The 23822-nt window shown below is 52.4% G+C and overlaps 1 protein-coding gene across 7 annotated transcripts in view; it reads left to right on the top strand.

Moving 5' to 3' along the window:
* Window positions 1-23822, top strand: part of Cacna2d2 (calcium voltage-gated channel auxiliary subunit alpha2delta 2) — a 135008-nt gene that overhangs the window by 57851 nt on the left and 53335 nt on the right. For all 7 annotated transcript variants that reach the window (XM_087186106.1, XM_087186105.1, XM_087186104.1 and 4 more), the window contains exon 3: window positions 11638-11754. In XM_087186106.1, the coding sequence (XP_087042232.1) occupies window positions 11638-11754 (117 nt within the window). The remainder of the gene's footprint in view (window positions 1-11637; window positions 11755-23822) is intronic.

Below are 23822 nucleotides of genomic sequence, written 5' to 3'. Positions count from 1 at the left end.
TAGAGGAAGTGGGAACCTGGGATACCATTACCACTAAGACCCAACAGGCATCTAAACCATGGGAAAGTGATGGCAGGGGATACATGTGTGGTGACCCAGACTCCTAGCCACCAGGTCCTGGCCTTCCAGACAGCGTACAGGTTTTCAAAAGATCCCCCCCCAAAAAAAATTACAGCGAGGAGTGGAGAACTAAGATGTTTTTCCCAACCCTGGACCCCTTCCCAGAGCAGCTTAGGTCTGTCCTTGTCTTTCTCTCCTCCAACAATCTCTCTGGGCAATCAAGTTCAGGGAATCAGTCTCTAGGGTCTGTTAAGCCCCATGGATGGAACCACTGGCACAGTGAGGATTCAGTTGGCACCCAGAGTAGATCTCAGGAACTGCCTCAGGCAAGTGAGTGAGGGGCTTGTAATCTGGAAGGCTGGATCCCAGACAGCTTTCCATGGACACTAAAAACAGTATAGCATTTGGAAACACAGGACTCAGCTGACCCTCCTGACTTTCTAGCCCTCAAGGGATATGGCTGAGGAGCAGCCAGAGTGACCTCCTAAAGGAGGGAGTCTAGAGCACGGTTGGGCCTGAAAAGGATCACAGGAGCTGGAGACCAGTTCCTGGGGAGATGGGGGTAGGTTCCTGAACAGGGTCTGTGTCCATGTGCATGGTTAGTCCACACAGGAATTGAATCATAGCTCTGGCAGTTACTGTCTGTGCCTCAGTTGTCTTCTCTGTGCCTCACTTGCCTTAACTGGGATAGTAACGGGCTTGTAAGGGTTTTGGGCAGGCGTGACTTGGATGGAGGACAGTACTGGCAGCTATTCCTTAGTAATCGTCACCCTATTCAGCAGCTCCCAGAGCTGGGTGGTGAGGAGGTAGCATCCACAAGGAGGGGGGGGGGCCTAGGCATAGCATCTGCCTCCCACAAACATAGCATACTTACTTAGAAGTTCATGGCTGTTCAGGCTCAGAGCCCTGCTGATGTTTGCTGGTATGGCAGCCATCAGTCCTGTTTGCACAGTTTGTTTGCATGGCAAACACTGCACATATTCAGGGAAGGTAAGTGCTGTCCTGTAGCCACTCAGGTTCTTGTGTTCATGGAGAAAAGAACCATGAGCCTCAGATGCTAGGGACTGTCCCTCTACCAGCAGGGAAAGAAGGGAAGTTGGGAATACAGAGAGGAGTGGCCTAGCTTCGAAGGAGCACCCATCAGGAGCTGGGGGCAAGCTTGCCTGCCCAGCTCTGGGAAGCCTTGGGTGTGGCCACCTTTCCTTTTCCAGGTCCAAAGTCGGGGGTTTCCTAGGAGGGCCCAGAAAAGGTTGTAAATAATTCAAGAGTGAGCAGGTGCCCTTTGAGTGTGTGTTTCAAGTGTGTGTGTGTGTGTGTCCTCAATGTGTGCACATCCCTAGTATATTCGTATCCTCAGTATATCCTTGGTATGTGCAAAGCCCCAGAGTCTTGGTCCTACTTATTTATTTATGCTTCCAACTTGTTCTATGGAAGATTTAAAGGCACTTACAAGAATACATAAAATTCAAGAAGTGCTATAAATTGGAAGTAGGAAAAAAGAAAACCTAGGAGAGGGAGTAAGATGGATCTGGGAGGTGCTGACAGAGGAGGTAAGCAAGAGGACCAGGCGTGGGTGTCCTCAATTGTATCTCACCCCCTCACTGTGGGCAGCTCCAGCCTGCCTCCAAAGCCCACTGCCTTATTGCTACCTGACACTCAGGCCTTGTGATCACACTATATCAAGCACTCAGAGCAGGGAGCCTGATCTCTCCTGGAGCCCTGGTTCAGAGGCCACTACTGGTCAGGTCATGTCCTTGCCCCACCAGGGCCACTGCATTGTTAGAAACGTTTCTAGTGGTGTGTTCAGCATGAAGAGTTAAGACTGTGACCTTCAGGTAGCCCCAGCCATCTGGAGCCAGCAAAGTCCCAGTGCTTAAAACATTTCACATGGCTTCAAACCACCTTGTAAGGAATGGAGGAGGCTCACAGAGCCTCACCCAGGCCTGAGGCTGCCAAGCATCCAGTGCCTGGACAGTGGTGCTTTTTCTGTGAGCCTAAATGTGAGATATGAGCAGGATCTGCAAGTGGTTACCTAGGTGCTGGTGTGGATATGGTGAGATGGATGTGTGTGACCTGCTAGGCCAGGTCAAGCATGTGTGCATGGTGCTGCATGCATGGAGGGGTATGGGGCAGGAAGGACCCTGAAATGACTTTGCTTCAACAGGGGCCCTTAATACCATAGGAGGCTGCAGTCAACTCCAGGCTTACATCCATCTCAGATTTTCTGCTCCGTGCCTTTCATGTCAAGAATCTCATGTTTTCACAAGAGCAGGAAGCCCCTCTTGTGATCAAGGTTGTCATTAGTGCTATTGTTATTTGATGACATCTTCAGCAGCAAAGGGTAAACTCCCAGCCTGTAAGGCTGGAAAGGTGGTCCCTGCAAGACAGAGTGGGACTGGAAAGATGTTTAGGGCCTTGGGAGCAGCTCTAAAAGTTGACCCCATAAGAAGCCAGTAGCACTCCACATTTGACCTTCACTTTTGAGGAATATCCCAGGCAACCTAGCCAAGGTAGCTCAAGAATGTATGGACTGAGGGAGAACGCTCATGCCAAGCCATCCAGCTGGTAGAAGGCAAGGCCAGAATTCAAACGCGTGGCCTTTCAGAAAGTCTTGAGGATGTGTGCAGGAGAACAGGGGGTTTCCCTTTTGGACAGATTCTGACCCTTGTGCTGCCCCAATTTCCTCATCTGTAAGATGCTGCATACCGTCTGGGTACTATTGTGTCACTGGCCATGGAGAAAACTGAATAAGGAACAGTTAGGTATATTCCCACCCCAGGAGACCTCACTGGGGACTCTTGGGGCAAGGTAAGTTTCTGGGGGACTTGTCCCAGGCTCTGAAGAGGGTTGCTACCCTGAGCCATCAATGCTGTGCTGTGCAGGGTGGATAGAAGTCATGTACACAGAGGAAGGAAACATATCTTGTCCTTTGTTCCAGAACCATGCCTCAGGTCATGTTATGAGGGAATTTATAGAGGCAAATTTCTGCCAGGTCTACGCTACAAGAGATAGTTATCTTGGATGAGCTTTCCATAGCCAGGTCTCTTGAGGTAATGAACTGGGGATACAGGACAGACCAGATTTGTGTGAGTAGCAGGCAAATAAAGATGGCCTGGCACTGGTGACAGGTCTGAGAAGTCCAGCACTCCAGGCACCTCCACTCCCGGCCTGTACAGTCTCTAGCCAGTTTCTCTATCTCCCAGCACCTGAGGACTCAGTTGTGAGGACTCAGGGGATTCTGTGCTGAGCCCTGTCTGGCGACACAGAGGGTCCTGTCAACACTGTATGAGTCCTGGGGGAAGTAATGCAGGCCAACTGGGTGGAAAGGCAGCAGGAGAGAGCAGAGCCAGGGTTGGTGGCAAGGGGGCTCAGATGCTGACACAAACAATCTGTTTCCCATAAACATGGGCACCCACACCAGCCAGCCGCCACCCGGCAACTTCTGTGAGTTGGGAAAGTGTGAGTATGTTTACTCACACTCCCCCATGCCAGCTGGTATGCTGGGCACAGCTTCCCTCCCAGCTGCCTCAACAGCCGGTAGCTCCTAGCTCAGGGAGGGGGTCCAGCAGGGACCCCTAGATCTCGCCTGCAGTTTGGTTCATGTCGGGCTCAAATCACCTACCCTTGATGCTGGCACAGGCCAGATCCAGAGGACAGAAGGTGCTGAGAGTCTCCATGGCTGTGCCCATATGTCTGGGCTATGCTAGAGCTGTCTTTCTTGCCTCCAAATTGCAACTGTTCAGGGTCTTTGTCTTGAGTTTAGACAACAGGTGCTCCTCTAGTGGGCCTACACTCCCTCCCTCCACACTCCAGTTGCCACCTTGGCCTCTCAGCACACCCAAAACTGATTGGTAGTGCCATTATAGATGGGTGCAGTTGAGGTATCCTACTGCCTTCCCTGTGGCCCTGGGATGCTAGGGTTCCATACCCAGCTTTTCTGTTCTGTAAACACCTTGTCTGAGCTGGGTAATGGAAGCAGCAGGTCACATACGTTAGCCAGGAGGTCAGGGAAGATTCTTGACTGTGAAGATGCCTCCATGGCACCTTATCACACATCTCTAGGCCAGGATAGATCATTTGAGATCAGAATGGTAAAAGTAGGATGCAACAGCTTAGGGAAGCTACTTAGGGCTTCTTAGGCATGAAGTGGCCTATGCTGGAGCTTTGCTTTGTGACTTTGGAGATGGGTCATGGGTAGCTTTGGCCCTGTAGCATTTGGTTTTGAGGTACACAGAAAGGTGCCCTATGCTGACCTAAGTGGATAGGGACACTGGAATGTGCCCCCTCCTAGCTCCCGTGGGCTGGGCCATTTGGGGTTGTCATCTGTAAAAGGGAGACACATTCCTCATTAGATTCCATTGTCATCCTCTGCTTATCCCCAGAGCATCTTTTTGACTCCCCAGAGAGCCAGAACTTAGGGATGATGAGCTTCACGTAGGCATAAGGCCCTGGAATACTGTTATCTAACAATGGCAGCCTGGAGTCCAGCCACCATGCTGGGTGACTATGGATGATCCCTTGTCGGTACCCTTGACAGCTAGGCTTGCACACTCCCTGCTACAGGGTACTCACTACTCATCTAGACAATGCTTCTAGAGTTTGGAACCCCAGAGTGTGAAAACGTTCCTCATTTCCCTGCACTAGAATATGCCTTTTTGTTCACCGTAGCCATCAGAAACCTCAGAGGAAGGATCTCTCATTTCCAAGTTAGATGGAGGTTATACCTCTCCAGGACTGTTGTCCTGTGAGATATGTGGGGCTCCACACTGAAGCTGTCACTCTAAGCCAGGCCTGGAATAGATGGATAATCAGGATTGCCAAAGTTTTTTTTTTGGATTGAACTCCAGTCCTTGCTCTTGAGCAGCAGGTGGTGAAACCACTGAGGTAAATCCCCAGCCCTGGATTGCCAAAGTTTGAAAATCCTCATCAGTTTCTGAAGAGCAAAGACAGTTCCCCCAAAAGTGGTCCTGTTGCTCTTGCTCTCCTTTCCTCAGGTCACCCTGAGAGGTTCCTTGGGTTGCAGGCCTCAGGGGGAGAGAGGTCTTCCTGGGGCCACCATGGGGAGGTTGGCACATCCTGGCCCCAGCTTGGCTGGGAGGATTTGGTTTATTGTTTTGTGTTAGGTTTTGTGTCTTTTGAAAAACAAGAGATTGAGCCTTTTTATGACATGGATTTTACAGCATAATGAGGCAGCGTAATTTCCCATTCTCAGCAGCAAGTGCACTTTTTACACTAATTGCATAATTAGACATAATGTACTAATTGCGGTAATGGATGACAGTCAACTAAACTTTAACTTTAAAAACAGGGAGGCGTTGCTGGGGGTGATGACAGGGGCTTCATGTCCCTATGAGTTTTGTGAAGGGGAAACTTGGCAGCAAAAGCGCCCAGAAGTTGTCTCTTGTGGGCAAGAGATCAGGGAGTCACTGAGCCCTTCTCTGCTGGCCCAGGCTCAAGAGGACCCCAACAGGAGCCTGTGGCATGAATGTGGAGTACTCCCCTGGGAATGTAAGGATATGGGATGACATGGGCTGGGGAAAATAGAGTTATTAATGGGCCATGTCCTCACCAGTTCCAGGAAGCCAGACCAGGAGCCTGCTCCCACTCTCACACTACCTGTGTGCCCTTCCCTGTGACCTGTGCAGGGCCAAATTGTAAAGACTAGGTTACAAGACTAGGTTACCTGTCTGTATGTGATCCCCTCTAGACAAAGCATGCATCCCAGGCAATCCCTACTTGATGTGAAGGTAATTATTTACATTGTGACAACCAATGTCACAGTGTACAAACGTGATTGTGACAGGACACCATATATAGCTGACCATAGAGCCAACCCACCACAAGATGGTGGCAGTGTGGCCACGTGGGAGCCTCATGTGGCAGCTGGTGAATGTCAGCAGCTGATGAAGTCCATAGCTAGCTGTGCTCTGCAGGATCCATGGGCCCCTTGCCCTTGTACTCCTGTAAGACACGTCCCCAGGAAGTGAGGCTGCCTGGGAGGCTCTCAGTCACACACTATCCAGAGCCTGGTATTGCCCCAGAGCAGCTGGGTTAGGGTTTTAGTGCACCCAGTGTAGGACACCCTCTCAGGGCCGTCAGTGTATAGCCTATTGTGGATCTGTCCAGAGTACTTTCAGTGGGAAAGGAACACCAGGTGCCTGGCTATCCCATCGATCCTCCCATCTTCAAATGTGATTAGTGGTTATGTCAATAGCCTTGATGAAGACAGGAGGCTAGGTAAGCAGCCCAGTCGGGGTGAGGCCAGGGGCCTAGCGCTGGCTCTGTGCTGCCTGGCTACAGTCCTGAATTGGTCACTGCCCATCCTCCTAACTCCTTCCTGCCCCAGCTCAGGGTCCCTGAACTGGCGTGAACCCCCCCCAACCCAAAACTGCCCTGATCCCTGACATAGCCCAGTTTGGCAGGTACCCCTGCTCAGACCTCTTCAGGATGTTGTCTCCCCAGTGTGTGCCCACATGCACAGGACCAGGGAGGCCTAGCCTACCATCTGTAGTCCACTGACTGTACCCCTTTTTAGGGGCCTGTTGGGCTGAGGAGCTGGGCAGTTTGGATGCCCACTTGGCTGCTCCTCATGGGAACAAGAAGCAGACACCAGGAGATGTGGTAAGAGGAAATATGGAGAACAGTGCATCAGCCAGGGGTCAGAATGGGGGCTGAGCCCCAGACTGAACCTGAGCCTGAGCCTTTGAGGAGACAAGGTTGAGCCTGTGTCAAATTTTTCTCATTCTGTTTTCTGATTTAATTTTCCAGAGATTAGGGCCCATTCACCTTCACTGCAGAGAGAGCCTCTCATGTGTGCCTGCTTTCACAACCAGGGCTGGGTGGGGTTAGTGGATCAGGCTGCTTCTGCCAGGCCTCTACCTCCTCACCTGCAAAATACCTCATCTGCCACCTGTCCTTTAGCATCAGCCCTTTCAGGCCAGCTAAACCCTAGTTCATAAATGCAGGGGACAGAACTCCTGAGTGTGCCCTAAGGCAAGGGCTTGGATCAGATAGGCCCCGTTTGGATTCCAACCCTGCCCTGGGACTTCACCTCTCTAGCCTTCAATGTCCTGCCTGCTAAACGGTGATGACCAGAATGGACCCTCTTCAAGAGTTGTCAGGGATCAGTGAGATGAAGTGTGTAAAGACAGGGTGGCCAGAGCCAACATTCCACTCCACAATAAATGGGTCATTTGGTCCTTTGGCCTCTGTGGTCTGTATTACTCTCTCCCCACCACTCCCCCTCTTCCCTGTCAGTGGGCAGCTGAGTGCAAGTTCAGGTACAGACCCCACTGCTGCTGGCTTTCTAGGTCTTTGGAAACTGCCCTCTGATTGGGGTCTGTCATGTCACTTGTTTTGAGGTCTTTTGTCTTTTAGGGTGTCTGTCTCTGTGATCCTGGCATCTGCAGGCTGAAAGATGCTTTATTTCCCCACCCCCACCCCATTAGAACTTTTGGGAGCTGTGGTAACAAGGCAGGATCCTTCTGCCCTACAGGTCTCCAGACTTCCTGTCCAAGATCACAGTTCCTCCAAGCATCCTCCAGGCTCACCTCTCATTTATATGGAGCCACCAGGAAAGAAAGAGGCTAGGAAGAGAGTTTGGGCCCCCTGAGGAGCCTTCAGCCACCACAGGGTCTACAGACCCCTAGGCCAGGATTCTGGCTGCACATGCCGCTTAACAGGAGTTGTCAGAGCTGAAAGAGGGATCAGGTGGGAGCTAGCAGTGGGAAAAGGGGAGAGATGGAGGGCCTTTTCTCCATAACTTGCAGGGTGGGGTGCCTTCAAGGGTGAGTAAAGACCGTAAGTACATGGTACAAGGTGGAGGACCTGGGACTCCTGGGAACAAAGGGCTCCAGACAGCTTCCCAAGTGTCCCTCTGCTACCCCTGTACTCCCTGTTCCTTAGCCCCTCTGCCCCCATCTCCTGGACACTCCCACATGCCCCCCTGGCTCTATCCACTGCCCTGTCCCACCACCATCCTTCCACCCCATATTCTCTCCCCAATAGCAACTGGCTTGGAGCAACAGACTGTCAGCCCCATTGCTCTCTCTGGCCAGCTGTCTGGGTAGAGGTGGGGCCTTCTCAAGCTGCGCTGCTGTGGGAACTGTTAGATTTTTTCCAATTAACTCCCTGGGCCAAGACATGTGGTCCCACATGGTTGCAGAGGGCCTGCACTGCTATTCCCTGGCCTTTCTGCCACTTTCCAGCTGCCCCCTGGGGCCAGAGCTGGGCCCTGAGCTCCAGGAGAACTAGCCCTAGGTAGAGTCCAAGCTCTGGAGTTACCCTGAGCCCTCCTGGGCTCCCTGAAGGAAGCACTTCCCTGGACCACATCAATGTGGAGATGACCTGTCTCCTGGGGTGGGGCCATCTGCTGGGGTCTGTTGATTGGATCTCCCTGGGGCTCAGGGCTCAGCTCAGGGCCTACATTGAGGAATAGAAGAGAATGCCTTTAGAGGGCCAAGGTTGTGGCTCAGTGGCACTGCACCTGCCTGGCAAGTGCAAGGTCCTCAGTTAGATCCCCGGTACCAGGGTGGGGGAGTGCCTTTAGATAGCTGAGACAGCTGGACAGGTCCAGGGGAAAGTAGAGGAAAGGGTGAGGCACTAGGGCCCTGCTATTCAAGGACTTTTGCACCTCAGACTTGGCTGACAGTTTGATGAGCCAGTGCCATTCTGAAATTCTGCCCTTGTCTCCACAGAAACCCCTTTCAGCATATTTCCCTGCCCTCACTCTAGAGAGGATTTACATGGGCAAGGAAAGGTGGAAAGGAAACAGGAATGGCATGAGCAAAGGTGTGGCAGTGGGAATAGCATGGGCTGGGGACCCAAGGCTTGCAGGAATATGATAGTTCAGTGGCCAGAGAGGTACCAGGTGCCAACAGAAGGGCACCATGGTGAGTCCTAGGGTAGAAGTGGAACAGGAAGAAAGTATGGCTGAGGCATCCCTGGGCTCCAAGGGCTCACAGATGCAGGCAGAAGAGAGGAATCAGATCTGGGCTCCAGAGCTCTGCTCTTAAATGTGAAATTAGGCAGATGCCTCTACTGAGTGTCCATTGCATACTGACATGGTGCTTGAGGAGAGATGGGAAGGAGCTGGCCACAGCTGTGCCTAAGCAGTGGCGTCCTGATGTCTGGGCTTCCCTGTTATCACCCCTGAGGCTGAGGTGTTGGGGACAAGGACCACATGGCTAGGGGAGGGATCAGAGAGGAGAGTCTGGGGCTGGATGCAAGCAGACCCCAGGAGAGTGAGGCTGCCAACTTAGAAATGGAAGCAGATTCCTTTAGACAGCTCTAAGCGTGCAGATCTAGCAGGGAGAGAGGGTGGGCAGGGAGGGGACTGTGATTCCTTCCAAAGAATTATAGTCATCCTGAACAGTAGCAGTAGCAACAATAGTACAGGGTTCTCAAGGCATGAATCAAATTGTCCTTGGCTGAAGAAGTGAGGATTGCCATCCTCTTCTAATGTATTTGACACTGAGGGTTCAGAGATGGGTGACTTTTGGCAAAATCTCAACTTCCAAAACTTTGTGTCACCTGTCTGGGGGCCCTGAGATGTGGCTCTTAGACCTGGAGATCTACTCTTTCTCCAGGCCCCAAGCCCCAGCCCAGTCATCAAGCCAGGCTGCAAGGGGCATCTTAGCCCTGGGAGAAATATCAGGAGACCCACATGGTCCACCTTGGATTCTGGGAATAACCTTGACAGGGCAGCCTAAAGTATAAGAACTTCTTCCCCCTCCCTGAGGAAGCCAGGCAGCCGCACCCCCTGCTGGCACAAGAAGGGTAGGGTGCTCCTCTGCAGGATGGCCAGAGCTCATTCAAGGGGCTATGGTTGAAGGCAGAGGAAGGGGATTATTTCTAATGTCCCCAAATCCAAGAAAGATCGTTCAGGGTACATGGGGCTTTGCCACTCGTTCAGTGACCTTGACCTGTCCTCTCCCTAAGCCTCAGTTTCCTCAATATAAGGCACAGATTCCCTGCATTTTTCTACCATCCCCAGCTTCCAACCTCTTCTCTCCCTCTCTCCATCACTGACCTCATTCTGAGGGCCTCTGGATTGAGTCAGGGCCTGGGCCCTGGGGAATAGCCTGCCCGAGTGTCCACTCAGGGTTCCATCCTTGGCCGTGGAGCCAGGCCTGCAACTTGCCCCGATTGCCACTCCTCTGCAGGAAGGAACAACTTCACCACAAATTATTTTGTTCTAAGAGAAGGACAAAAAAGAAAAGAAAAACTGGGAGGGGTGGGGGTGGTGGAAAGAGAAGATTGCCAGAGCCGGCTTTGTGCAGTGCTTTAACCCTTGGACTGCCAGGTGCTGGGTGGAGGCAGAGCAGGGGCTTTGGCAGCATCAGCCCCAGCCCATCCCCCTGTCAAATGAGAGAAGCTTTATCTCCACCATCTTCTGTCACTCTGCTGACCTTATCTCTCCCTGCCTGTCTCTCATCAGCTGCCTCTGTCACCTCCTTGTCTCTGCTCATAATCTCTTCTCTGTCTCCATATCCCTCCAGTTCAACAGCAGCCTGGCTCAGCCTGGTAGCATGGCTCTGTAGTGGCAGCCCAGACTGTGACCTCTGGTGGTGCCCCACCTTGGGGCACAGACTCCTGAGGTCACTTGAATGGATACACAGACTTGGTCCAGCCTGGAGACATACATAGGGGTGTACAATGCATATACACACACGTGCACATGTGCATGCGCACGTGCGCGCGCACACACACACACAGGCCTCAGCTATAAACAAAGACAACTGAAGAATCTGCTCTCAACTCCCCGGCTGTGTCTAAAGGACCTAACCCCACCCCATCCCCTAGGCACTCACATGTGCACACAGATGGCTGTGTTGAGTGGTATAACAAACACACACCCCATCAGATTTATACTGCCACATGTGCATGCACACAGACCCACCCACTTAGGAGGGGGGATTGGCAGATTCATTCCCCACCACTCACTCCCTCTTCCCCCTTCCCTACCCCCATATTTTATGCCATGAATGACAGAGGAGCCCCCAGGACACTCAGAACTCAGATACAGTTTGTGCAGTGCCCTGGAGCAGCACCAGCAAATGGGGTATAGATGCCTGAGGCTATGTAGAGAGGTGGCTATGTGAGCATGCCTGTGTGGGTGTGTAAGCATGTGTACTTGCACGGGTGTCAGAGCATCCTCATGTTGGGATGTGGCTGTGTGGTGTGTGCTTATTGGCTCTACCTCCCCCCAGTGCCCTGCCTCTTGCCTCCCATCCAGCTCACCCTTATTCCCTACTATTCTCAGCCACTTTAAATGACTCAGTAGGTGCTGCTTATGGTCCCTGAAAGGAGGACCCTGACACCCAAAGAAGTTGGTGACAGTGTAGATCATCAACAACAACTGCTGACAACCAACAGATCAATACTGAACCCTCATGCCGTGCCCCAGCGTTGCCTTTCCCATAGCCAACTACAAGGCCACTGGACCCTGTGCTCTCTGAGCCAGGGGAAGGGGATGAAGGCTGAGCCAAGTTGAGCTGTGCAGAGAGAGTAAGTTGAACCCTAGCATGGGAATGTGGGAACCCTCTGGCTTCACCTCCAACCTCTGCTTCCTTCTAGATCTACAAGGACAACCGGAACCTGTTTGAGGTGCAGGAGAATGAGCCTCAGAAGCTGGTGGAGAAGGTGGCAGGGGACATTGAGAGCCTATTGGACAGAAAGGTGCAGGCCCTGAAGGTAGGCTGGTGTATTGGCAGGAGGGCCATTAAGGGAGGGCAAATGGAGTATCCTTGACTATGAGTAGGGCAGTGTCTCAATCCTTTCATTGCACAGTCCTTAGCCCTCTGAATTTAGGTGGGGCAGTCATCAGCAGGGATGCACTCATGGATACTATGGGCAGCTGTGACAGGAGCAGGACAGTTTTTATCAGGAGTCTGCTGCATGAAGGAAGACCTAGAGTCTCAGACCTAGGCAGCTGTGCCCCTCTGTCCTGTCAGGCCTGGGGTCCTTCCACTCCTCTGGGTATCCTGATCTATTTGTGGGTTGTGCTCTGGCCAGGACAGTGCCCTGTTGATGGTGGAATCTCTGCCAATAGGGCAGGCTGCAGGCTGTGATGGGGAGGGACCTTGGGTGCCCCACAGAGAAGGCCATGGCTGTATAAGGCTGGAGTCTGCAACCCCTGCTCCACCAACTCTGGGCCTCAGTCTCTCCATCTATACTCAGAGAGGTTGTATCTGTTGTAATTGTTAGCCCCAAGGCCCAGGAGTTCTGTGGGGTGCAGGACCTGCTGGGCTATCCTGACAAAGCAGGCACACCTTTGCTACTCAGCCCACCCCTCCTCCCCAGAGAGCTGGAGGGGTGGGGCCGCTGGAGCTGGGTCAAGCATAAATAAGCAAGAAGTCTTAAAGCTGCTCCGGATCAGAGGCACACCTGCAACTGCCCCAGCCTGTGTCAAAGCTGTGCCCCTTTACCCAAGCTAAGTCTAAGTAAAAAAACAAAGACTTGATAATTCTATAACATAAATGACTCAGAAGCATTGTACCAAGTGAAAGAAGCCAGTGGTAAAAGGCCACGTACCATGTGATCCCATTTCTGTAAAATGTCCAGAACAAGCAAATCCACAAAATGGAAAGTAGATTTGTGGTTGCCCAGGGCTGGAGGGGAGGGGATGAGGGGATTTTTACATATGGGTACAGGATTTCTTTGGGGGTGATGAAAATATTATAAAATTAGATTGTGATGGTGGTTGTACAAGTCTGAATACACTAGCAGTCACTGAATTGTATGCTTTATGTGAGTGAATTTGCTGGTATATGAATTATATCTTAATAAATCCATTTTTTAATAAATGAGCAAGTCCATGCATGCCAGAGCCAGGCCCAGGTCAGAGTTTAGGCCGGGTCAAGTCATGCTGCCATCCCATTCCAGGCCATATCCAGGCTCCAAGAGACAACTAGAGTCCCCTTCTCCAGGAAGCTGGGCCCTGCTGTCCCTCATGGGCCCTCATGTCCCTCATGTCCCTGCCTGTCCCTGTGTGAGCTGGGATCATGGAAGGGGAGAGGCTGGCCTCCTAGGGCCAGGAATCCAGAGAAGGTGGACTCTGAGGGCCTCCTACCAATATGGACCCAGAGGTTCCAGCCCTGCCTGGCCCTCAGGATCTCCTGGGAATAGGTGTGGGGAGATAGTTGGGGAAACAAACTGCCCTGGGAGGAAACAAAGGCAAGTCTGACAGCCCCACCTAGGCAGCACATTACCCCATATTGCCACATACCTCCTTTCTCTTATTCTCTATCTCCCTGTCTCCCCCTGATTTGTATGCTGCTTCCTAGCTTTGCTGCCCTATGCCATTTGGAGAGTACAGTATCCCCAGAGCAAATGGGTTGAAAGCCAAGGGATATGCAGGAAGGAGCATCCTTTAGGCCATGGGTCTGCTGCTTCTGAGCTTTAGGACTGGTTGTTCTGGCAGAGGGCTGCTGAGTGATTGCAGTGACAAATTACCATCCCTGCATACAGGGAGCCCAGGGCCCAGCCTCCTGCAATCCTCTTTAGGAACCATGTGCTGGAGTCTTTCCCTAGCCCCTTAACCCAACCCTGGAGGAATAATCAACCCTGGTAATTTGGTATGGAGGGCCAGGTGCAGCCAGAGGCCTGAAGCCCAGTCTTAACCCTCTCCCATACCCTGCAAGGCAGGACAGATGTCTGTCTCCTTTCCATGCATCTGTACCCCACCCATGGCCTGGTACATGGTCAGCACTTAATGGTGTTTGATGGGAAAATGATGGATAAAGGCACACTGCTATGAGGGGGAGGACCTGCTCACTCATTTCACAGAGGGGGAAACAGACTTAGAGATGCCATGTGTTAAGACAGGATAAGGCAGAGCTAGGATTTGAATCCAGGTCTGTCTGACCCTGACCCAGGCCCTGACTGCCCACCTTACTCCAGAGATGTGCACTGAGCCACAGCTGTAGCCCTCCCAGCACCCTCCTTTCCATTGACTCCTCATGCTGCAGCATCCCCTGGCTCCTGGCCCATAAAACTGTCCTCCCCATTTCCTCAGAGGAAGGGAGAACCCCCCTCCCCCTTCGTGGGCCTAATTGTTCACAGTGAGCTTTGATCTTCATTATGTTTTAAATTTGCTTTTTATCAAGTTCTGGTCCCTTTCTTCTTTTCCATGTGTGTTTGCAGCCTAAGTGCACAAAGAGGGAGGGGTGTTAGGGGGCTGAAGCCCCATCCCCCACTCCATTGTTCCTTTCTCCCTGGACCCCATCCAGTAATCCAATTTAAATCCCTTATTCTGGTCTGGAATTTTAATTTGGGGCTTGCAAAGAGGGAGCTAAGCAACACAGGGCAAAAGTTCATTGTCTCCTCTAATCGAGGACAATCAGATGTTTCTCCAGGCTGCTCAGGGCAGTTTCCAGAGCCAAGAGTCAGGTAGAAGCAGGCCAGATCAGCACCTTGCAACACAGACAAGCACCATCCCTAGGCCCAGCAAGCCTGCTTAGCCCTCAGCTTTGGCCATACGGAGGGGAACTGTCTTGGCACTTCCCCTACCCAAGGAGGTAGGCCTCTGAGCCAGGGCCTGCTCTCATAGGGTCTTGAGTCCCAGGAGAATAAGAAGATGCTGAAATTCTGTGGCACACTGTGGGCAGAGATGGACCCAAATCAGCACGTTCCAGTCCACCCAGCTAGAGTCTTGGCACATGGCCCCTTTCTCAGAAAGGTCATCTCTTCATTGTTGTGTTCCTCCCTCCATCTATTCCCCAACATTCACTATTGGCCTACTGTGGGACAGGCACTGTGCTAGCGTGCAGTGGGGAAGAGCACCCTTGTTCCTGCCTCCATGGAGCTCCCATACCAGTCCCTTCCCAGGCCCCAGTTTTACCTATGTAAAAGAGAGACACAAAAGCCAGATACAGTGGCATATGCACGTCATTCTAGCTACTCAACAGGCTGTGAGACAGGAGGACCACTTGAGCCCAAAGAGAGTTAACCCAGCAAAACCTCATCTCAAAAAGTAAAATAAAATACACACACACACACACACACACACACACACACACACACACACAGAGCACCCTCTCTGCCAGGGTCCATCATTCATGAAGGCCATAGTGTGTACAGTGTCCTTGAAGGTCGTACCACCTGCAGCATTATCTCTAGCACCTTTGCTGTGTGGCTCAGATCCATGTGCCATGGGAGTGGGCATGGCCTTGAAGCAGGTAAAGGCAGCCCCTGGGAGGAGTTCTCAGCCTTCTCTTTGGGTCAAGACCAAGGGTGTTGTGGCTCAACAAGCTTATTTCCCAGAGAATGGGAAACTCAGGACAAGGGTGGCCAGGCTAGAGCAGGTCCCTGAGAACATCAGTGAGGGGGCTGGAATCCTGCTCCCAGGAAGTCTTTTTCTCTTCCAACCCCCCACAAATAGAGACAGTGGAGAGGCCTGGCTGGGACTCCAGGACCTCCAGCCATGTTTGCATCAGGTCCCACCCATAGTCCGAGGGGCCAAGACCTCTCCAGATACTTTGTCTTTGCCCCTTTGCCATGTTTTTTAGCCCTGGTTGTAGTTGGAACCAGCTGGGGAGCTTTTAAAAGCTCCACCTCAGACCCAGTACTTCAGATTCTCCAGAGGTGCCGCAGGGCATCAGTATTTTTCAGTGCTCCACAGATGATTCTTTGTAGACTCAGTTTTCCCTTAAAATGGCAGAAATAATGAGTGCCCACCAAGTGCCAGGCCTAAGATGAACCTGAACACTTGGGATTGCCCACAAATCACTGGGTTACTTCTTTTACTTCTATTTTCCATGTAAGGAACTGAGCCTTAGGAGAGGTCTTGCAGTAAAACCAGACTGTAGATTCAGGCTGCTCCCAGCCATACAAACTTTTCCCTGATACTTCCCCTTCCTCTTTGCTAAGATCAGTGGCCACATGGTGTTTGCTGTCCACAGGAGATAGGGCTGAGGAAAGAGGATATGGGCACTGGTCTCCTTAGACATGGGGCTGGTGTTGGATGACCCTAGTGACCTTGGTCAAGTCCCTGTTCCCTCAGTTTCTTTCTTGGACAGCAAGCAGCCCTTCCACAGTGCCAATAGGCTCACATGGATGGGGCAAGGGAAGGTGCTGCCCTGGCCTTGGTGCTTGGGGCTCCAATGGGCAGCATTCCCACCACCCATGGCTTCTCTGGGGAATGAGCATCATTTAAAAAGTAAAATTAAAAACCTTCTTCTGTACACAGCCGCCCTGCTTTTGCTGCTAATGGCCACCTAACCCAATTAAACTGATGCATTGTTGGCAGTGTGGCTGGGTCTGTTCAGGAATCGGCTCCAGGCTGGGTGATCAGAGGAATAGGAGGCTCGTGCCACGGGCTGTGGGATGGGCTGCTCCCTGGGTCAGGAGGGAGAACTGTTCACAGTTCTGGCCCACTCACTGCTCCCTCTAAAGCTTTGTCAGCACAGGGTTTCTTGGCCTTAGCATCATAGACGCTTTGAGCTGGATAAATCCTAGTTGTGGGGACCTGCTCTGTGCACTGCAGGGCGTTGGCAGCATCCTTGCTTCTACCCACTAGATGCCAGTAGCACACCAAAAATGTCTCCAGGTGTTGCCAGATGTTCCTTGGGAGGCAGAGTTGCCCCAGTTGAGAACCACTGCTCTAATGACACAGAGAGATGCAACCATGGTGAATAGACATCCCAAAAGCAGGGACTGCGGTGAGGTGCAAATGGGATAGGACAGCCTTAGCAGGAGGAAGATCCCTTCAGTCCAAAGACACAATCTGGAAGTCTGCCAGAGAGTGGCAAGGGGCATAAGTTAGGCGCTGAGGCAGCTGGAGGCCAGGTCAGCTGGGTCTAGTGGTGCATTCATTGATTGGCCCCAGGAGTACCAGGCCACATGTGTCACCTACTGCTAATGCTTGAGCTGGAGTAGAAGCCTTGTCAACATTTATCAAACAGATGCCAGCACCATGGCCCCTGGTTCTGGTGGAGCCCTGCCTCTAGGTCTGACTGTAGCCTTGGAAAGCTCTGAAAGGTACAGTAATGATGGGCTGACAGACAGGGGATCCTGTAGCACACGATGCCTCCACCCACCCTTCTCTGAGCAATTAAAAGGTGTTTATGTGGGGCTAGCAATGGCTTCTGCCTCCCTTCCATTATGAACATTAAGAGATTTTGACCCTTCCACTTTCCCTCTCTTGAAAGGAGCTGCAGACACGTGGAGTCAATTAGGCGCACGCATGGGCGCCAAGGGCCCAAGCAGCCTTTTCTCCCTGATTGCAGCGTTTATGGCTGATTATTCTCCCCTCACCCAAACAGTGTGGCTGCTTCCTGGCAAGGTGCCACCCAGAGGAGCTGGCTGGGGGGTGGGGAAGCAGAGTCGAAGAAGCATTGGATTAGTAAATGGGCACCCATTGAACACCTACTGTGTGGGAGTCCTCCACAGGGAGAGCTTCTCAGAGGGAAGTAAGGACTGGGACATCAGTGGTGAGTGCCCAGGAGAGGCAGGGAGTGTGAGGTGGCAGAGAACCACCATCTATGAATGGATGTCAAAGAGGGCTCTGCAGAGGAGCTGGCCTGAATATCTCTGAATGGAAGGTAAACTGCTTGGCACTCTCCACACACCCAGCAGTCCTTGGCACCAGTGGACATGAGTCTTGGACAAAGACATACTGCCCCAGCAACTGGTGGGCATACGTGTAGGGACAGCCTCCCCTGCCTGCATCTCTGTCAGGTGGCTAGGGATCCCTTGAAGGCCTCCAGGCTGGGCTGGCAGAATTAGAGCCAGCCCCCTGGGGACTGGGAAGGAGACAGTGCAGGTAAGATACGGCTAAGGCAGAGCCAAAGGTCCACAGAGGAAATACTAGCCCCTCATCTTCACCCACCTCCCGAACTAGTGGTCATCAGACCAGGGCCTGGCTCAAGCCTGCCAGGCCCAGGAAGGGTGAGGTTCTGGATTGGGCCGGGACCCTCACTTGGGACCTCTTCCAAGATGCAGGACCCCTGGGAGGGCTCAGAAGAGCTGTGGTATTCCTCAGTGTCTGTTAGCCAAAGGAAGGGTCTGGGGGAAATTTCTCTGAGGCCCACAGATACACACACTTGCTGATGAGTTCTCCCCAGTAGCTGAACAGCAGAGGAAAAGGACTGAATGCAGATAAGTGCCAGGGTCAGACTGATAGAAGAGACCATCCCCGGATCCCCTCCGAAGAGAAGACCTGCACCAAAGGGAGCCCCCGTGCTTTGCCCACCTCTCTGAGAGTCCTAGCTGGCACAAAGGAGACAGATACTAGGAGGAGAAGGCAAAGGGCCTGCAGGTGCCACAGGGACAAACCAGATTAATTTAGGATCAGAGAATTAAGAAAGCTAATTGAGTTTTAATAGTGTCTGGCCCTTTGTTCTGAACTTCTCCTGTGTGAGGGGTGGGGGAGGGTGGGTGTGCTGGCCAGGCTGAGCCCTCCTTCCAGGGTCCCAGACTTCAAGGAGATGGACAGCAGGCTATGGGGTGCTGGTATGCAGAGAGCAGCTAACATGGAGCAGGCAAGGCTAAGAAGCCAGCCTACAGGAGATGGCATGTGAGCTAAGCCTTAGGAGGCAGGTAGAATTTTCAAAGGTAGAGAAAAGGAGAAAGAAGGCATCTTTCTCAGCAGTTCCCAACTGAGCTCTGGTCAGCATGAGAGTGAGTCTGCTGAGATGATCAGTGGGAATTGGGAGGGAGGCCCGGAAGGTGCAGCCTGTGCTTCAGTTTCTACTGCAGGGGAGAGGGGAGGTGGAGGTGAAGAAGGCAGGGGGCAGGGTTCACTGCCCGAGTTCTGGAGTCCTTAAGGATTGTGGGTCTTTAAGCATGGACCCCTCGAAGCATGGCTCTGGGAGCAGTCAGTTGCCTCTCTTGCCCAATTTTCTGTGCTTTAAAATACTAACGTAGCAAACAGAGCCACCCCTGCCTGTGGCAGTGGGCACTCATGGGAGAAGGGAGCCAAGCTCAAGTATGCTGTTGCAGAAGTGATTATCACAGACCTAGCAGGCACAGCAGTGGTGAGAGAGCCCTCAGGCCCCACAGGGATCCCCCCATTGTCTTCCCCAAGTTTGGACTGGCTCAACTGCCCAGCAGAGGTTTCCTGGAATCAGTTGACTGGCTCATCTGGTCATGAGATACCTGGTGCCTCAGGGACCCTTGCTTCCACCTCTGTTTAGTCAGCATTGAACACTTACTGTATGCAGGCAGCAAACTAGGTTACCAGAGACCGTAGGAATAGACCTGCAGGTCCTTTCCCTTGAGGAATGCAGCCTGCTCAGGGTGACAGTGATGTGATCCATGCCACAAAGCATGGATCCAGGGGGTAAGCCTAGGAAACCTGGGGGAGGATTTAGCCTGGCAGTGGGGAGGGAGCAGCAAAGCGCAGAGGCCAGAGGCAGAGATGTGGGGCAGCAAAGGTGGGCAGTTGCATGTCTGAAGTGGTAGGTCTTGCCTGCTGGCCTGACTCTGCAGAATGCAGGCATAGGTGCACTGTGAGGAGATTCTTGAGGTAGAGCCATATATGGGACTCCTTGGTTCTGAGACCTTGCCCAGTGACCACATCCTATACAGTCTCCAAAAAGAACCTGTGGCCATGAGTCCTGCTCAGATAAGGGCATCATGGCAAACAGTTCTTGTGACTGGGCCCTTGATCTCACCTATCTCATGCTGCAGCCCCTGCTCAAACTTGAGCAGCCTCATGCTTTCTGAGCCTGTTTCCCTACCTGTATAGTGGGAACAAGTGTAGCCTTACAGATCTGTCATCAGAGTTGGTACCTGGGCTTGGTGCCTCTGATTGAGGAAGGATTGCTCCTGGGAAATCCCCTGACATAGGCTGACCCATGCCTTGCCAGCCCTGGCCCTCTGTGGGCCACACCATCCTGGCTGTTCTGTGTTCTTGCTCCTGGCAGTCTTGGGGTTCTTGTTTGAGAGCCTGGTCATGGTTTCCTGCATTCTGTTGCAGCCTGCTTGTGTTTGCCCACTCTATTCCTACCCGAATGGGAGTCACATCATGTTTGCTATGTCAACACCAGCTGTAGCCCAGTTAGAACGATAGCTAAAGGCATGATTCCCCATGCTCCAGCAGCCCCTCCCCCAGCAAGATCAGAGTCAATGGGCAAATGGGCACCTCCTCACCTCTGACCTATTCACCCCCAGGACTGCCAAGTGTGGGCTTCACAGTGTCCAGAACCTGCAAGGGTAGTCCCAGGCTGGGAGCAGGATAGAAAGGATCAGCAAGAAAGGTAGTCTCCCCTAGGCACAGCCCAAGGACTTCTGGCAGAGGCATCCTTCAAGCCTTTGAAGGCAAAGTGTAGGGCTTCCTCAGCCCTCTGTCAGGATCCCTTTGACCCCTCCCTTGCATCCCTAGCCTGTGTCCGGCAGGGTCTCAGGAGAGGAAGACTAAGCAGTCAGATGGGTGGCCAGATGAATAGACAAGTAGGGACCAAGGTAGGGGCAGGGTGGAGGATGGGAACTCCAGAAGAGAACTTGATGAGGCCATGAACCAGGTGAGCTGACACCCACACAGGTACAGGCCACAGAGAGCCCTAGGGAGGTTGCTGAGTATGGTGGCAGAGACAGGTGAGGAAACAGAGGACCAGAGAGGAGGTCCACCTGCTTTAAGAGTAGGTTTCCAGAAGTGAGCCTTTGAGGATACTTGCCCAGGACAGGGGCAACCAGAACAAGAGACAACAGTCACAACTACAGCACCAGCACATCAGAGGCATGGCCTTCACTGGTGACTTCCTTTCTCACCTCAGTTTTCTCACCTGCAAGATGGGTGATAGGAGTCCACCTAGTGGGATTACTGAGGGTCCCCCCTGAGCTGACACTGCAGCTTGCAGGTGTGTATGTGCCCTGAGGAGAGACTGGAGCTTTCCTGAGTTTGCATCTTGGACTGCTGTCTCCAGGAGGGGACTTACCAGAGAAGATCCCCTCGCTTACCCCACTTGGGTATTCCATGGAAAGGTGTCCCAGTTGTTTGGAAACACAGCAAAGTGGCACTGAGGCCAAGGCTAGAGGAAGAGGTAGTTTGCCCCTCAGAAAGTGGAAAAAAGCATTCTGAAAGAGGGAACAGCATAGGAGGAGTGGGAGATCCAGTAGAGTCCAGAGTGGCTACAACCTCATTGGCACAGGGGGGCAGGGCTAAATTCCCAGAACTTTTAATTGGGGGGCACAGAAACTGGGGTGTTCAAAGTGAAAGCCATCATGGTTGTCAGAAAAAGCAGTGAAGTAAGGAGTATCAGGATAAGGGAGTCACTGCAGAGGATAAGGGAGGGGAGTCCATGGCAGCTGGTGCTGAAGAGTGTGGATGAAGGTGGCACATGGGGCAGGGGATCTTGGGCAGGCACAGGCTAAGAAGGCCAAGGAATGTGGTCGATAAGTGGGTAGCACTTCCCACCTGCCTTCCTCAGAGGTTTGCTGGCCCTCCCTAGGAGGCAAGGCAGTAAAATAAGCTTACAGGGTGGGGCAGGGGAAAGTACACAGTCTCAGGGATGGGAGCACATGGTCTTTCATGTGGACTCACATCCCAATGTCCCGTGCAAGCTTAGCATCACCTACATGTTCCTGCCCAGAGTTCTGGGCAGCCTGTGCTTTTCTGAGCTTCCATAAACTCTTGGCTGCCAGCCCTGGGGGCCTCAGGGTCCGTCTTGGGTCTGGTTTTTAGATGGGCTTTGGGGTCCCAGATCATCATCTTGTGCACCTATAGTGCTAAGTCCCAAGGGGTTGGGGAGGAAGGTGCTGTGAAGTGAGAGGAACATCCTGAGCTGATATGTTTCCAAACCCAGCCATGTTGGGGTGGGGATAGCCCTGTCCCCAGGACCAGCAAGTGAGTAACAAGCACTTGAAGAGAATAAAAGTGCATCTCTTGCTCAGCCTATGGACAAAATGACAGCCCATCTTTGTGACTTTGACCTAAGTAGGGGCACTGCTTCCCCCTCTCCCCAAGGCCCAGTCAGGAGTGCCAGGGGATCCACAATCTCCCAGTGATGATTCTGACCTTTCTCTACTACCCATGTGCATACCTGGGCCTCCTTTTATCAAATATTCTTCTATTAATCTCCTCTTCCTGTGTGACTATTATGTAATCAGGTCATCTTACAAAATATTATATCTGTCATATTTTCTCCTCACTTTTTTCCTATTCCCAAGAAAGGGTAGGAGAAGGTGAGGGAGAGGATTTCTGGATATGGGACCATCCCATAGGTCTGCTCTGGCACACAGAACCCAGAGGCACTGACACGCCTCCTCAAAACAGGTCCCACCCCCAGCTTGGTGTATAGATGAAGGCAGTGGGTTAGCCCTGATGGTGTCAGAGCCCTCCCAATACCAATAAGCCCTAGCCCAGGTGCCTATGCTCCAAGCTCACACATAGGGACTGTTCAGACCAAAGCTGGGTGCAGACTAATGCAGTACTTAGTGATGTTGCTAACTTACAGCCTGACACATGGTGGGCATATGTGTAGTGGACAGTCTGGGCACAAGTAGGCAGAGGTGAGAGACAGGATGCCAGGATTGCCTCTGTAGTTCAGCTGTCGGGCAGGGGCAGTGGACTGTGGATAGGGTACATGTAGAGCCCTCCAGCAAGTTAACATGTGGCCCAGGCCTTGGGCAAGCATGGCATCCAGTCAGGGGGCACCAGGCCTCACCTTCCTTATTTGGAGCCAGAACATCTGCCCTTTCCACTCCCAGACATGGAGCCAGGCAAAAGGAAGAGTGCCCCTGTTTAAGCTTCGGTGCTGCCCTGACCCTGCCCATCTGACCACCATTCTCCAAATGGAGATCCAGAGGCTGCACCCAGGCCTCACCTGCACAGGGACCCTGCAACGTGCAGAGCCTATTGTGATGATACACCTGGCTAGGCGTCTGGAAGATGGTGCAGAGCCCTCCACTGGTGTAACCTACTTTCCTGCTCTCCCTACAACTGTCTCCCCGCCTTTTCTTGCTGAGACTCCCTTGGGATGTGAATTCGCTTAAACTTTTAATTAAAAACATTCTCCTTTCTCCCCCTAAGGTTTGCTTCCCTGTGATTTGCCCCTTAGATGGAAAGATGGGGGAAGGGGTGGCAGGTGAGGAGTGGAGCTCAGGCCTCCTTGGGTCTCAGTGGTGGACCTGGAGTATCAGGGCCTGGCCCTAGGGGAGGCCACCAGCCACCTTCTGCCCCAGGCCACCCTCTGTGGCTTCCCAGCTTGCCAGCAGAGGCCTTTCCGAGAATTTCCATTCTGCATATCTTACTAGAGGTTGGGAATGGCACCAGCTCCTGAGGGCCCTTGTGCATCATCATCACATCCCAAGTAGTCACTCAAGAACACAGCACATGCCTAATAAATAAGCCAGGGCTACCCTGAGTGGAAGGGGTCCCCTGCTATTAACTCTAGTGGCCTCGGGGTCACACCTGAGCCCAGTGATTCCAGGTGGGGGAAATACCCACAGGGTTATGCTTCAGATGGGGTGCAACCTATAGCTGGTGTCTTGGGCCTCAAGGTCAAGACACCAAACTGGGTCACTAAAGTTTCATATTGTAGAATTCCCAACTCACAGCTCACGGGCATAATGTCAGGTTCTGGCTCACAAGATCAGGGCCCCAGGGATGCTGGGGACTTAGGTCTTTGACATCAGGAGACAAGAACAGCATCTCTAATCATAGGGCTGGAGGAGGCTGCCTATCCCTGTCTCCTAAGAAGTGGCCATTAGCCTATCCCTGACTCTAAAGGGAGATGCCACAATGTCCTGATGTCCCATTTTTGGAGTTGGAGCCTACTGTGGTAAATATCTGGAAGTTCTTCCTTGTGTCAGATCACGAG

The sequence above is a fragment of the Heterocephalus glaber genome, unplaced genomic scaffold (assembly GCF_053883595.1).
Source record: "Heterocephalus glaber isolate CG9 unplaced genomic scaffold, H.glaber_assembly_v1.0 deba00001504, whole genome shotgun sequence".
In the NCBI taxonomy this organism is placed as follows: Eukaryota; Metazoa; Chordata; class Mammalia; order Rodentia; family Bathyergidae; genus Heterocephalus; species Heterocephalus glaber.
This window is presented reverse-complemented; position numbering and strand designations above follow the sequence as displayed.